The 14,243-nt window shown below is 40.3% G+C and overlaps 1 protein-coding gene across 2 annotated transcripts in view; it reads left to right on the top strand.

Moving 5' to 3' along the window:
* CDH11 (cadherin 11) overlaps nt 1-13,769 on the top strand; it is an 83,829-nt gene extending 70,060 nt beyond the window's left edge. For both annotated transcript variants that reach the window (XM_071440184.1, XM_071440185.1), the window contains 6 exons: nt 613-866; nt 2,065-2,201; nt 2,399-2,520; nt 3,466-3,583; nt 9,269-9,520; nt 10,789-13,769. In XM_071440184.1, the coding sequence (XP_071296285.1) occupies nt 613-866; nt 2,065-2,201; nt 2,399-2,520; nt 3,466-3,583; nt 9,269-9,520; nt 10,789-11,285 (1,380 nt within the window). In that variant the 3' untranslated portion in view covers nt 11,286-13,769. The remainder of the gene's footprint in view (nt 1-612; nt 867-2,064; nt 2,202-2,398; nt 2,521-3,465; nt 3,584-9,268; nt 9,521-10,788) is intronic.
* Nucleotides 13,770-14,243: the final 474 nt, after the last annotated feature.

Here is a 14,243-nt window from a genome sequence, read left to right as displayed (position 1 = left end):
TTCGTGCCAATGCAGGTACAGAGGTGCTGTGGCTTTGATCAGGCTCCCGAAAGGACTATGGGGCATTATTCTACCTCCCCTTTGGAAAGTGTTATGAGTTCTGTGCTGGAAAGAACTACAGGAATGAAAGCACTCCAAACCATCCTTGTATTTTCTCCACTACCTAAATAATTTAACTCATCAGTATGCTATCTCATGGTGCACCCAGGAGCACTTGAAACCACATCCACATGGAATGCCTGCCAACCTGGATAAAGCCAGGCCTCTTGTGGGAGCCCCTTTCCCATCCCTTGCACTTTTGTGCTGCCTAGAAGTCTGGATGGAGACAAAATTCACATTTCCAGTATAGATGATTTCCTGAGTGATACAGCAAGCAAAGAGCAAGACCAAGACTCTGTGGTGATATTTTGAGTGCCTTTCTATGCTGCTCCATACATAGAATGTAGCTCCTTCCATTTGAGTCTTTATGTTTTTAAATACACACATTTCAGTCCAAGCTCGTTGACAGACGCTCACCTTTGTTTGATGTCATTGAACACTAGGGCACTGCCTGCTGCTCTTACAGCCTGGTTTCCCTGACTCTGGAATGCACTGTCCTCTTGTTTCTCACAGACCTTAGATTATGAAACCAAAAAGTCCTACAGCCTGAAGGTGGAGGCAGCCAATGTCCACATTGACCCCAAGTTCATCAGCAATGGGCCCTTCAAGGACACGGTGACAGTGAAAATAGCAGTGGAAGATGCTGATGAGCCACCAGTGTTTTTGAAGCCAAGTTACATTTTTGAAGTACAGGAGAATGCAGCATCTGGTACTGTGGTTGGAAAAGTACATGCCAAAGATCCGGATGCTGCCAACAGTGCTATAAGGTTTGCTGGATTTCCTCTTTCCTTCTGATCATTAGCTGTGGAATTGTTAGGCAAGTTCTGAAGACAGTGTGACAGATCTACAGACATCCAGAATATTGAAAGTTTAACCATCCAGCATTGTTTATGTGCCTGTTCCACAAGCTGCCAGTTTCTCAAAGGCTGTATCATACTATAACTATGTCTAATTCAAATATACTTAAGGGCATCTTTGGTAGACTCTATTCTAAATTAAATTTTCCACAAATATCTTGTGCTGTTATCACAGCATGGATTTTTCTCATCATATCAAAGTCTAAGATGTAGATTAGGGATTGGGCTGGGTAATTGTTAAGTGTTAATTATTAAAGACAAGTCTACACAGACCCCTTCTTTCTGCAGTTATGTTGGATCATCTTGGAATCACAGACTCATGGAATGGTTTGCGCTGGAAGGACCTTAAGGTTCATCCATTTCCACCCCCTGCCATGGGCAGGGACACCTTCCACTGTCCCAGGCTGCTCCAAGCCCCAATGTCCAGCCTGGCCTTGGGCACTGCCAGGGATCCAGGGGCAGCCCCAGCTGCTCTGGACACCCTGTGCCAGGGCCTGCCCACCCTCATAGTAAAGAATTCTTATATTATAATAGCTTTCTATTAATTTAATTTTATTTGTCATGTTCTCAGTGTAACTTAAATTATGAAGACCTCTTTTGTGGGTATACTTAAAATTTCAAAGAATTTTAATGTGAAGTTATGAAAGTCAGAGTTGTGTAAAGCTGTACAAATGTGCAGAGAGTGGATAATATCTGATAAATTGGTAGGATCAATTATTATTCCAAGTAAACCAAAGATTGGAAGACTTAAAAAATCATCAAGTTTAATATGAAACAGAAGAGAAAAAATATCTCAGTAGATATTTTTATCATATTTTATAAGAGAGGAAAATAAAGAATATATCAGAGCTTTGATATAGAGACTTCAAAGACCAGCATTTTCACTTATTACAAACATTCTGATGTACTGTTTTTCTAAATGTAGAAACCAACCAGGTCATTCTCCTTTTAAAAGAACACATATTGTCCTTTTGAAAATGATGTTGAGGACAACAATAGGTGTACTACTTACAATTATTTAGAAATTATAACTATATAGAACAAATCTGGATGCATGAAACTCCTAAGTCCTTCTTTTCTCTAATTACTGGCTTTCAATCTTCTTTAGATATTCAATTGATCGACACACCGACCTTGAAAGATATTTTGTTATTAATGCAGAAGATGGCAATATCAAGACAATAAAGACTTTGGATAGGGAAGAAATGGCTTGGCATAATATCTCTGTCTTTGCAGTTGAAGTCCGTGAGTATTTCACTGAGGTGTTTGAGAATCAGTGGTACGAATCTGTAATCCTCCAATTGTCTCAGTTTGATAAACTGCAAGAAATCTCAGCAGAATTACATCAGCATATTTGATCTTTCCTTGGATGCAGCTGGGAATTTGTTTGTTTTGAGGGGTTTTCCTGTTTCTGTCTCATCTCAGTTTTGCCTCTCCCACAGATAAACAGCACCAGGAAGCCAAAGTTCCCGTTGCAATCAAGGTCGTTGACGTCAATGACAACGCTCCCAAGTTTGCAGCTGCCTATGAAGCCTTCGTGTGTGAGAATGCCCGAAGCAACCAGGTATGGTCTGCCCAGCACCTCCTGTGCCCAGCACTTTCCTCTGCCCACCACCCTCCCCTGCCCCACCTTCCCTGTGCCCACCACCTTCCTCTGCCCACTGCTTTGTGCCTACCATCTTCCTGTTCCAGCTATCTTCCCGTTCCTACCACCTTCCTGTGCCCAACACCTTCACTGTTCCCACCACCTTCCTTGTTCCCCCCACCTCCCTGCACACACAGCTCTTCCCTCAGGCATTAGCCCAGGTTTGTCCTGTCAGCTCCAATGAGAGGGAATAAATGAACATTTGTTTTGAGGTTTTGACCAGAAAGCCTTGAGCACCCAGAAAGGCACTTTATTTCTGAACTGCTATCAGCAGTTATCCAGTGCTTTGTGTATGGAGTGGGATTGGTGTTGGCTGGAAGTACCCACCAGCACAGGGCCAGTGGAGCTGGGGGCAGCTTTCCCAGTTGTGAGACTGGTTTGGATATTACAGAAATGGTCAGTGTCTTATGGGAAGAATCGCAGTGCAGTGCCTGTAGAGTCTAGCCAACAATTTGTTCCTGGCAGTCTGTGACAAGAGGGGTTAGGATCATAGAGAAATTCAGTTCTGCACATGATCTGTGCCTCTGCAGTCAGTGTAGAAGCTTAAGAGAGACTTTCTCAGCTGCTGAGTTTTCTGCAGAGTTTTATTTAATCTGTTGTGTTACTATTAACACATATTTGTGTATAAGAATGTTGAAGATGTGTGCTTTTACAGCTGTAATTCTGGGGTGGTTAATGCAATAGTAATTAAAGATTGCCTGTTGTAGTTTGGAGTCAGCTCTGTGTTTCTAATTGCTTATATTTGAATTTGAGGGGGATTCTGCTATTTTACAATTCTTACTCAAGGGCTGTCTCAGAATGCTGTCTGTATGTGATGTACCCAGAGAAGGAGCTGTTTGTTTACGGAGTGCTTTTCTTTTACAGCAATTTATTACAATTAGTGCTGATGATAAGGATGACTCGGCCAATGGACCAAGATTTATCTTCAGTTTACCACCTGAAATTATTCATAATCCAAATTTTACACTCAGAGACAACAGAGGTTTGTGTGAAGATTACCACTCTACCAGAATCCAAAGAAATGACAAAGTAGAACTAATGGCCAGTGTCATGTCATGTAACAGCATTGTCATTAACTTTGGCAGAGTGTCTTTCTCCAAGATTTAGGGGAGGAAAGCAAAAGCATACAGCTGAGATACAAGGATGTTATTGGGAAAATGGGATGTTTGTTAACTCACTTTAATTTTCTTGAATACATATTATAAATTACATAATAATACCCAACAGGAAGAATCCACTGCCATTTTATCTCCCAGGAAGAGGATAAAAACACTGCCAAACACTCAGTAAATGGAATTGGCAGATCTCCTTGAATTAGACAAACCTAAAATTAGCTGAGACAGCATAAATTATTAGGCTGCTTGTATTTGTTCACCACTGTGCCTGCCAGCTTTTGTAAATTATGGATCACGAGAGGCATGGGCTAGATTCCCAATGGAATCAAATCACTGCCCAGTGCAGGAAATGAATCGGGGATTTGTGCTGTGGAACATACCTGCACTGGCTGTCTCAGGATCTGCATATCCTGATCCCTTTGCCAGTTTCATATTCACAGAATAAAGTAGAGCTTTGCATTCAGATTGATGGCAAGATGTAAGAAATTTGTAAGCAAAAATCGTCAGGCCTGGGTGAGTGTCAAAATTCAATCGATCACAATATAATAACATCAGTAACCTGAACTTGCCAGAGGCTGAGGGAGCCAGAGGAAGTGGTCAAACTGAAAAAAAAAAAAAGACAGGTTTGGCCATTATATGTATTTATTCAATTTATTTAATTATATTCTGATTCTTTTTTTTTCATTTTCAAATGCTCATTTTTTATTTCCCTTCACAGGGCCAAACCTGTTTCAGCTTCTAAAGAATTTGTTTTGATTAGCAAGCTTCAATGTTTGAAGGAAACTTGACTGTTTTCTGAAAAGTAAAACTTGGTTGAACTGGCTTAAATAATGAATCCAAGAGTGCCAGAAATGCAAAAGGCAACACAATCCAGATACATGATTTCAGTAAAAACTGCTCTGTTGAGGCACACTTTACATCTCTCTCCTCATCTGAAGGGAGTGTAATTATCATCAGAGTTCCCAAACAAAATCTCTGTTATTCCTGACTGATCAAAGTAACACTGTTGCCTGGTGCTTGACACTTGTACATACTTAAGCAATTCATAAAGGAGCCAGTGCAGGGCATATATTTATTCTCTTTAAAGTAGTAAAACACAAGTTTTGAAAAATTCATGGGTGTATTTTTAGAAAGGAGTAAATAAGCATGTATTCTTTGCTTGAGGCCCGGAGGCCAAGTCTTGCTATAAAATACATTTTATGGTCACCACATCAAACTGAAATTAGATTAGATTTTACAATCTAGCAGAGGAAGCACAGCTCAGAGTGGAGATACTCTGAATGGTATTATGGTTTCTGAGTCCAGCCAATCCCACTCATCCTTCATTTCCATATGCAGCAAAATTTGTTTCTGACAAAATTAACTCAGATAGAATGTGTTGTAGTTGAAATTATGATGTCAGTTTAATGTAAGGCTTCTACCTGACAATAATGCAAAAGGTTATTTCAAGAAGATAGTATTAAGGGATTGAATCTTCCCATATAATTTTCTTTTTAGGAAATGAATAGTCTGAGGAAATTCATTCATTTCCATCCTTTCTTTCCCTTATTTTCAATCCTCAGTGCTATTATGTTATTATTTACATATTCTTGTGAGTTTTTTATAGTAAGTTATACTAGAACAAAGTAAAAAAGTTAAAATTCTGTGTACTCCCATATGAAAAAACTTCTTAGGGAGAATGTGTTACCATTTGCAAGTCAAATAATGTCCATGGTCATTCAAAGTTGTTTTTTCAGTTATAAGTCAGAGTATTCTATAAGCCATGCCACAGCTTTCAGAGGGAATTGCTACTTTCAGAGAAAAATGGCTTTATTAACTGTGGAGAACAGTTAATGAAAACTCCAGTGTTTGGGCCTATTACAGAACTTTAAAGTGCATACAGTCTCATAATTATCATTTAATAGAGTTTCTTTTTACCAGCTCCTGAAAGTAATCACATATTGCAGTAATCCAAAAAAGCATAATCACGTTCTACATCCTATTAATAGCCCACTGTGTTACCAAGTCTTCAGCTGAGCCCATCTCCCATAGAAAACATGAGATAATGGCTTGGCCCACGCTGGGATAAAACACAGAATTACTTTTGCACTGTTTCCTTATATTATAGCTCATAAACAAACAGCGCTGTCTGCCCGGGCTCTGCTCAGTTCCGCTCCCACTGAATTCAGGCCTTCAAAACAGCAGCAGAGGCTCGTGGCACTTCACAGGAGAGAGGCAGATTTTGAGTGAATGGATTTCCTGCTTTTGACCCTGCTGGGTCCTGTGCTGAGATGCCCTTCCCTTGGGCTCCCTCAGCACGGCATTACTGGAATGGCTGCAGTCCCAAATTCACAAGTTAGAGCTTTACAGAGCCTGAAATTAAACTTGTGAGCCCCCGAAAATCAGTGACTAGAGTCCGCTTTTTAAATTCAAACATGTGCTTCACACTTTTTCAACAAGAAAAGTTTGAAACACACAATCAAGTCACAGGATTTTGTCATGGATTATCCACAGTGATTGCCACTCCTGGTAAAGTAAGGATTTTAGACTGCTTGACCCCTGAAATTGTTTCATTTTCTGGCTGAATCAGCACTCACACTTGATATAGGTGATAAAGTTCACACTGCAGTCAGCTCCTGTAATCTAGAATCCTCCTTACACAATCTATGTGTTAACAAGCCCCAAAAACTAAGCTACATTTGCCTATGCACACAGGAAAAATTGGAAATCATCAATAAGATCACCAGAGAAAAAGACAAAAATCAAAGGTCAGGGAGATCAGTATAAGTATCACCAAAAAATAATGCAATTTTAGCTTCTAATTGTGAAGATTTCGTGGAGAGCACAGGGAATCTTCACTTGCAGCATCTCTGGATATTGGACAGCCAAGGCAATAATAGCTGGAAAAATGTGATATATTTTGGGAATGGCCTTGAGATGACTGTTCTTTTCCTTCCTGTGTTAACCCCCATTGTGTTAATTAGGACTGACAGTCAAGTAGCTCCCATATGTTTTAAGTAATAGTTTTAAGCTGGTATTGACATTTAACTTCTGTTGGCTTAAAAAATGCCATTTTACCAGGATTATAGTTCTACTCCTGGGCCTTGAAAATAATAAAAAAGCAAGGATGAGAATATTAGCTAGGATTATATGTTATCTTTTATCTAGGCAAGAAAGGGGTTTTTTTCCTATAATGGATATTATGTTTCTTCTAAATGTGAGAAGTGAACATAAACAGTAAAAGTTTAAAAAATGACCTTTTGGGCTTGATGTATTGTAGTCCTTTTTAAACTTTAGTCAGGCATGTTGATTGGATTTTTCTTTTTAAAAATTTATGTTAAACCAAAAATTGCTTCCCATTAAAACAGATAAATCAGCCATTGGATCAAAATCAGTTTTGTTTAGTGTAAGTGACTGCAGTGGACCAGGCCAGTCTGCATAACAGCTAAATAATTTGCCATCCTTTTCTTATTTTAAATTAGGAATACTATTTCAGCCAACAAAAGGTAAGAAAAATAAAATATATGATAAAAAAATGCATAGCCAAAGACTATATATACTAATATATGGTATTGTCATTCCTTACACATTGCCTTGGCAGCCTCGAGGCAGCTGTAGCTCAGCTCCCCTGTTATTAGTTCAAGTTAGCTGATAAGTTAATAGATATTAGATGTTGCATTCCTATTTGTACCAAATTGTTACGAGCCCGTTCAAGTCCTAAAATAAGGCTTTTGTTATGCAGACATTGATATCACCAAGGTCCCGTAAAAAATTGTGCCTCAAAGTTTAGATGGTGCATGTAAACATTCAGGAGATTAGGAGGACTCTGAGGGAGACAAAAGACACCTCCAACAGCCACAAGTAATAAACAATCAGATCTTTATCAGCCTCTCTGTCCTTAGCAAATGTGACATTGTGCAAAGGAGAAGTTAACAAGCTAACAAGCTCCTTTCTACCCAGTTGTTGTTTTTGTGAGACTCAACACCAAAAAGCAACAGTTGTGTCAAGCCCAGGTGGCCATTCAGGGCACCAGGGGTGCGGCAGGACAGGGGGCAGATTTGGGGGATGGATTCATTTGCTGTGTAACAAACAGCTCCTACCTTAAATATTCATCCTTTCTGGTGAAGTTCCTGGGAGAGTCAAGCAGTGCAATCCTCCTCATCCCATAGACTGACCAAATTTGGGGGCAGTTTCAGACCTTATCCTACATCAGGGGCACTGCCTGCTAGGGTGGTTAATGCAAGGCAAGAACACTTCGCTTCAGGTATAATTTATTCACAGATTTTCATGGAAATCACAGTGATTAGATCATTAGGAGAGGTTTTATGGTTTGCGTTATTAAATTCTGGGATTTATGCTGACTCTTCAACAGGAAAACGATTAATCTGCAGAAGCCTGAGGCAGCAGTAAAGTAGGTACCTTTGGAGGTGAACAGCCCTCCCTCAGAAGATAAAAGAACTGCTCTTTTTCCCCTCCCTTTCTGTTACACAGTGAAAAATAAAGAACATGGAATAAATCTTCAATATAAACTGGCTTTTGAAGGTCTGAAAACCATAGATGTGATTGCTTCCCTTTATTTACTTTGGGATGTTTACAACTGTTACAAACTTTGGTTTAGGCTGAGCTGAGAGACAGAGGAGGGGCACAACAAGGGAGCCCTGTTGGTGTTCCACTGAGAGCAGGAAGCACAGGCTGCCTCAGCCCAGAGTGTCATCTCACACTGTCCCCTTTCCAAGGCTCTAGCCAGAGGAAGTATGCAGGACCATCCAAAATGTCCTGCACCATGGCAGGTCACCTCTCGTGAGGGCAATGGGAATAGAGTTACAGAAATACTGCCAGGAGTTGGACTCATGGATCCCTGTGGGTCCCTTCCAACTCAGAGCATTTTTGAGTCTGTGATTTAACTCTTCCTCACATCCACGATTCAAAATGTGACCAGACATACTGTGCATGTATGATCAAGCTCCCTGAATTACAGCTTTGGAAGTTTGGGTGAAAACCAGATTCTGATAAAGCTGTTACCTTCAGCATTTCTTGCTGAAAAAACAGGGTTCAAATTTGCTCATACACAGCAAATATTGGCTTTCATTATGGTGGGAGTCTCATTATCAGAACCCATTTGGGGACAGCATCTACCACACTTTTGGATGTGACTCCAAGAACACATAAGGGAGATACGGGTTTTACCCCTCTATTGAAAGCTTTAATTCTGGAGAGACAGTAAAACCAGATCAGACAGCAATAAGAAGGTCCAGCCATTTGGGTAGTTGAAAAAATATTGTGAATTTCTCAGAAAGTTACAGATACTAATAGGTGCTATCAGACAGAGATTATCTGTGTTGCTTGTGTTAATTAAAGAATTAAAGCTGAGTGTGGTGCTATATGAATTAAATACAATCTGTAATTGCTCTTAGGTCATTACAAAGGCAGCACTTTCTACTGGTTTATTGTAGAAATGACGCTAAAGCCCCAGAAAATTGAGAGCCTTTGCAGCGAGATAATTTCCTTTTCAATATTGGCTAAGAGGATGACTATGGAAGAATTAACAATGATCCTCTCTCTTCTTCAACCAGATAACACAGCGAGTGTTCTGGTCAGACGGGAAGGGTTCAGTCGGCAGAAGCAGGATTTGTACCTCCTCCCCATCGTCATCAGCGACGGCGGCGTGCCCCCGCTGAGCAGCACCAACACGCTGAGCATCCGCGTGTGCGGCTGCGACGGCAGCGGCTCCCTGCTGTCCTGCAACGCCGAGGCCTACGTGCTCAACGCGGGGCTCAGCACCGGCGCCCTCATCGCCATCCTGGCCTGCATCGTCATTCTCCTAGGTGAAAAATGCTCCGTCCATGCTGCTTCTCTGGGCTTGTGTTAAAAAAGTAATCCTGCCCTCTGCTCTAGGATGGAGAAATGAATCTGAATTTTTTAGCTTTTATTTTTATAGGGATTGCTGATCTGCCTGGCTGTGAAAGGCTTTGGGGTGAGCTCAGGGTGGCCTTGCAGGGCCTGAAGGAGCTGCAGAAAAGATGGAGAGAGACAATTGCCAAGGGCTGGAGGGACAGGAGCCAGGGAATGGCTCCCACTGCCAGAGGGCAGGGATAGATGGGATATTGGGAATTAGGAATTGTTCCCTGGCAGTGCCCAAGGCCAGGTTAGACACTGGGGCTTGGAGCAGCCTGGCACAGTGAAAGGTGTCCCTGCCATGGCACAGGGTGGCACTGTGTGGGCTTTATGGTCTCTTCCATCCTAAACCATTTTGGGCTTCTGTGATATCTTCAATAGCAAACACCAATGAATTTGTGTAGATGTGCTCAGAGAGTGTCCTGCCGTGGCCTAATGCCAGCTAATCAGGGACACTGCTTAAAGGAGGTCATGACATACAGTTCCAAGTTTTGTGATCTTCCCTGGATGACAAGTTCCTTATTGAGGTCATCCAGGATTAATGGCCCCTGACAGCTATTTCCCTGTGTTGTATTGTGTTGTGTTGAAACCGGATGAGTGGCTTGGAAGACCTGCTTTTAAGAAAGTGCTGCAAAATGTTTCCTGATTATTTGGAAAAAAATTACACAATATTTTCTAATTTCCCTGCAATATTTTGTAGTGTTTCTTTTTTTAAAATGTATTTTATTTTATAGAAATTTGAAGTGAGAATGCATGACATACATGTCTTTGAAGGTGTTGCTTAAAAAAATTCCATTTTAATGGAAATGACACACTGGAACTAGAGTTAAGCTTTGGGCATACAGGAGAGGATAAAGATTTATCTTTGTTTTGTTGCAGATATTTATGTGCTTGGGCTACTCAAAGGCAGTGTCACAGTATTCTGCAGCACTTGAGGCCCCACAAACACTTCCCTTGAATTAGTGTTGCAGTAATGAGCAATTAGTAAGAGCACTGGCATGCAGCTCAGACAGAAAGCCTCAGATCAGTATGTTTAGTTCTGTGTACAAACATCTCTGCTTTTACCTAGCAAGGAGCACTAAAAATGCAGAAGTTTGCAACAATCCAGCAGAAAAGCCGAGGGCTCGGGGATGCAATAATTACTTACAAAGGCGTTGCTGTTTGACAGTGCAGTCTAACCCATGTTTTGTTTTCCCAGTCATCGTGGTGCTGTTTGTAACCCTGAAGAGGCAGAAGAAAGAGCCCCTGATCGTGTTTGAGGAGGAAGACGTGCGGGAGAACATCATCACGTACGATGACGAGGGCGGGGGCGAGGAGGACACGGAGGCGTTTGACATCGCCACGCTGCAGAACCCCGACGGCATCAACGGCTTCATCCCGCGCAAGGACATCAAGCCCGAGTACCAGTACCTGCCCAGGCCGGGGCTGCGGCCTGCGCCCAACAGCGTGGACGTGGATGATTTCATCAACAGCAGGATACAGGAGGCTGACAACGACCCCACTGCCCCTCCCTATGACTCCATCCAGATCTATGGCTACGAGGGCAGGGGCTCCGTGGCTGGGTCCCTCAGCTCCTTGGAGTCAGCAACAACAGATTCTGACTTGGACTACGACTATCTACAAAACTGGGGACCTCGATTTAAGAAACTTGCAGACTTGTATGGCTCCAAAGACACTTTTGATGATGATTCTTAACAATAAAGTTTAAGATTTGGCCTTAAGAACTGTGTCCGAAGTTCTGAAGAATCCAGAGGAAATGTAAGCAGGTATTTTTTTAAAAATCAAGAAAAATCTCGTTTAAACATTTAAGTTTGACAGAGAGGATTCCTTTGATAAAAAAGGACATGAAAGTGGTAAATACTGTGAAGTACCTTTTCCTACAAAAGGCAAATCTGGAAGCTGGCTGCCAGCTTCACTGAAGGAAAAAACCCACTTAAGATATGCGAAATATTTAAATGAAGGAAAATGCTAAAAGCAAACCTACAAATAAGGGAAATCTTTTACGTGTTATGAACATCTAAATCTTTTATTTCAAAGAAGCTTCCACAAATTAGAAAAGATAACAGTTCTGAGCTGTAATTTCGCCTTAAACTATGGACACTCTATATGGTAGTGCATTTTTAAACTTGAAATATATAATATTCAGCCAGCTTAAACCCATATGATGTATGTACAGTACAATGTACAATTATTATGTCTCTTGAGCATCAAACTTGTTACTGCTGATTCTTGTAAATCTTTTTGCTTATTCTTTCATCTTAAACTAATACGTGCCAGATATAAAAACTCTGTCTTGTTCGGTGGGAGGCACCCTATTTCTATGTCATTTTTAATGTATCTATTTGTACAATTTTAAAATTCTTATTTTAGTATACATACAAATATCAGTATTCTGACATGTAAGAAATGTTACAGCATCACACTTATATTTTATGAACATTGTACTGTTGCTTTAATATGTGCTTCAATATAAGAAGCAAACTTTGAAATAAACTGATTCTTTTTTAATTCTTGTTCTGGTTATTAAGCATATAAGGAAAAACATAGTGTTTCTAATGTCCCATTTATAGTTCTGACTAATTTACTACAATTGTGACCTTTTAATAGCCTTATTTATTATGTGTTTGTAGTTGGTTTGTTGCCTTGTTAAGTGATTATTTAAAAATCAAGTACATTTTACAAATGTTTTTTAGATTAAAACAAATGTAACGTCTGGTGAACATTTTGTACCCTCTCTATCTACAGCTTGTGGCTGCTCCCAGAACACAGTAAGAATCATCATATAGTACTACTGTGTTTTATGGATTAAATTAAGTGTAATATTTTTCAATATTTCCCATGTACTAGCATTTATCTTATATCTTAGAGATTCCCGAGGCTTCAGGAGTGACTTTTTGGGTGGACGGGAGTACTCTGTGCTTACACTTTACTCCAGCCTTGTGAGTTTCCGTATCTGTGCTGAGCTTCTGCAGGTTCTAGAGACTGAAATCTGACCCAGTTTAGCTGTGACTTCCCTAAGGACTCTTCCACCTGAATTACCTTACCTGAGTAGTAATTAAGATTCCAGTACTTAATTCCTATTTTTCCTTTGGCTTTTTTTTTTCTTTTTTTTTTTGGGGGGGGGGGGGGGGGGGGGCGTGGTTTGTTTGGTTTTCTTTTTCTTCTAATTTCCAGTAGAATAGCATCATCTGCAGATAGGGAAACATTTTAATTTGTGATGACAGAAATACAGAATGTTTTCAGAATTGTTCTTTGTAATGCATGTTTTAATCAAAAAAGGGATCTATAACTTTTTTTTTTCTTTTAAGTATTAGTTCAGAGGAAGCATGGGATTGGGGTGTGTTCTGCACATCAACATCTTCTGCATCTGTGTACAGCTGTACCTCTGCTGAATTTAATATAGTTGGCTGTTTAGGGTCAGAGATCAGCAGCTGCAATATGGGAAGAGGCAATAAATAAAAATTATCTACATTTTTCTACATTTGTTTTACAGACCCTGTCCTTCATTTGCAGTCAGGTACTAAACTGCTTGATCTGAGAGGAAATCTGATTTGTTGGTGTGTTGCTTTTCTGAAGACCCCCCATATATGTAGTTAGATTAAAATTTAACTCCTCAAAATGATGACTGATGTTTCAGCTCTACATCCCTAACATATTCACTTGTCCCATTATATCCCTATGTTTTATAAGGCAGAGTTTGCTAAATTAGCAGATTTGCTCTACAATGTTTATTGTAATATTTCACTTTATTATAGCTGTATGCATTCTATATAATTCTATAGCATATTATTAACTTGGTTCAAATTTCTTTGGTTGCTGATTTTTCTGTTTATAATCCAAAGAATATTTTGCTAGATTTGCACATTTCTCCATTATAAATTTAAATAAACATTAAAAAAAAAGAGAAAGTAAATGAGTATCACTTTGAAAATTAACAAATTGAAATAAAGTAAAAAAAAAGGTAATTTGTAGGACTCCATCCTCATTGATGCTATCTGGATTTATTTCACTTTTGAGCAAGTTTTAGAATTAATAACTGCATTTTCTACATTTTTATGTTTAATTTTTAAGAAGGACATTGTCAACTACATTTTTTAATAGTTTCAAATGCTTTGAGTTCTAGTCTCTATTGTTTGTAGCACTCTCGTAGATGCTTGGAAATAAATTTTCTTTCCCTGCTGGTTTTGTCCTTTTTCATTTGATTGTTTTTCCCCTTCCCAGTGAACGTGCAATTATGATAGTGCTTTTTTAAGTTATGCTTGCTAATCTCAGCCAAGGCCAGCTCTGAAATGCTGGGAATTGTCTTCACCCTGGACTGTCGGCAGCGCCTTGGACGAGCAGCGTGTTCTGGCACCACGACAGGACATTGCTTTGCGTTGAACTTCACCGCGGCACTCGCGGGAGCCTCGGGTCTTTAATCTGAGCTTGGTAAAACCCAGCCCAGCACGGCGGCTCCGGGTTAGTCCTGACACACCCAAGGCTGCTGTGGGCCCTGGGCTGTTGCAGCATTTCCAAAGATCCAAGGCACCTGGGAAAGGATTCACCCACTCCAGTTATTTTAGCGCAGTGGCACTGCCTTCCCCAAGGATGGAGCCTCACATCCATGGAAGACAACTGAAAAGTTAATTACAACCTCAGTGGGTCTGGAGAAAA

Source organism: Agelaius tricolor, unplaced genomic scaffold, assembly GCF_023055355.1.
Source record: "Agelaius tricolor isolate 1412-34295 unplaced genomic scaffold, bAgeTri1.0.p SCAF_15, whole genome shotgun sequence".
Taxonomy (NCBI): Eukaryota; Metazoa; Chordata; class Aves; order Passeriformes; family Icteridae; genus Agelaius; species Agelaius tricolor.
Note: the sequence above shows the minus strand (reverse complement) of the source record. Positions and strands in the feature narration are given on the sequence as shown.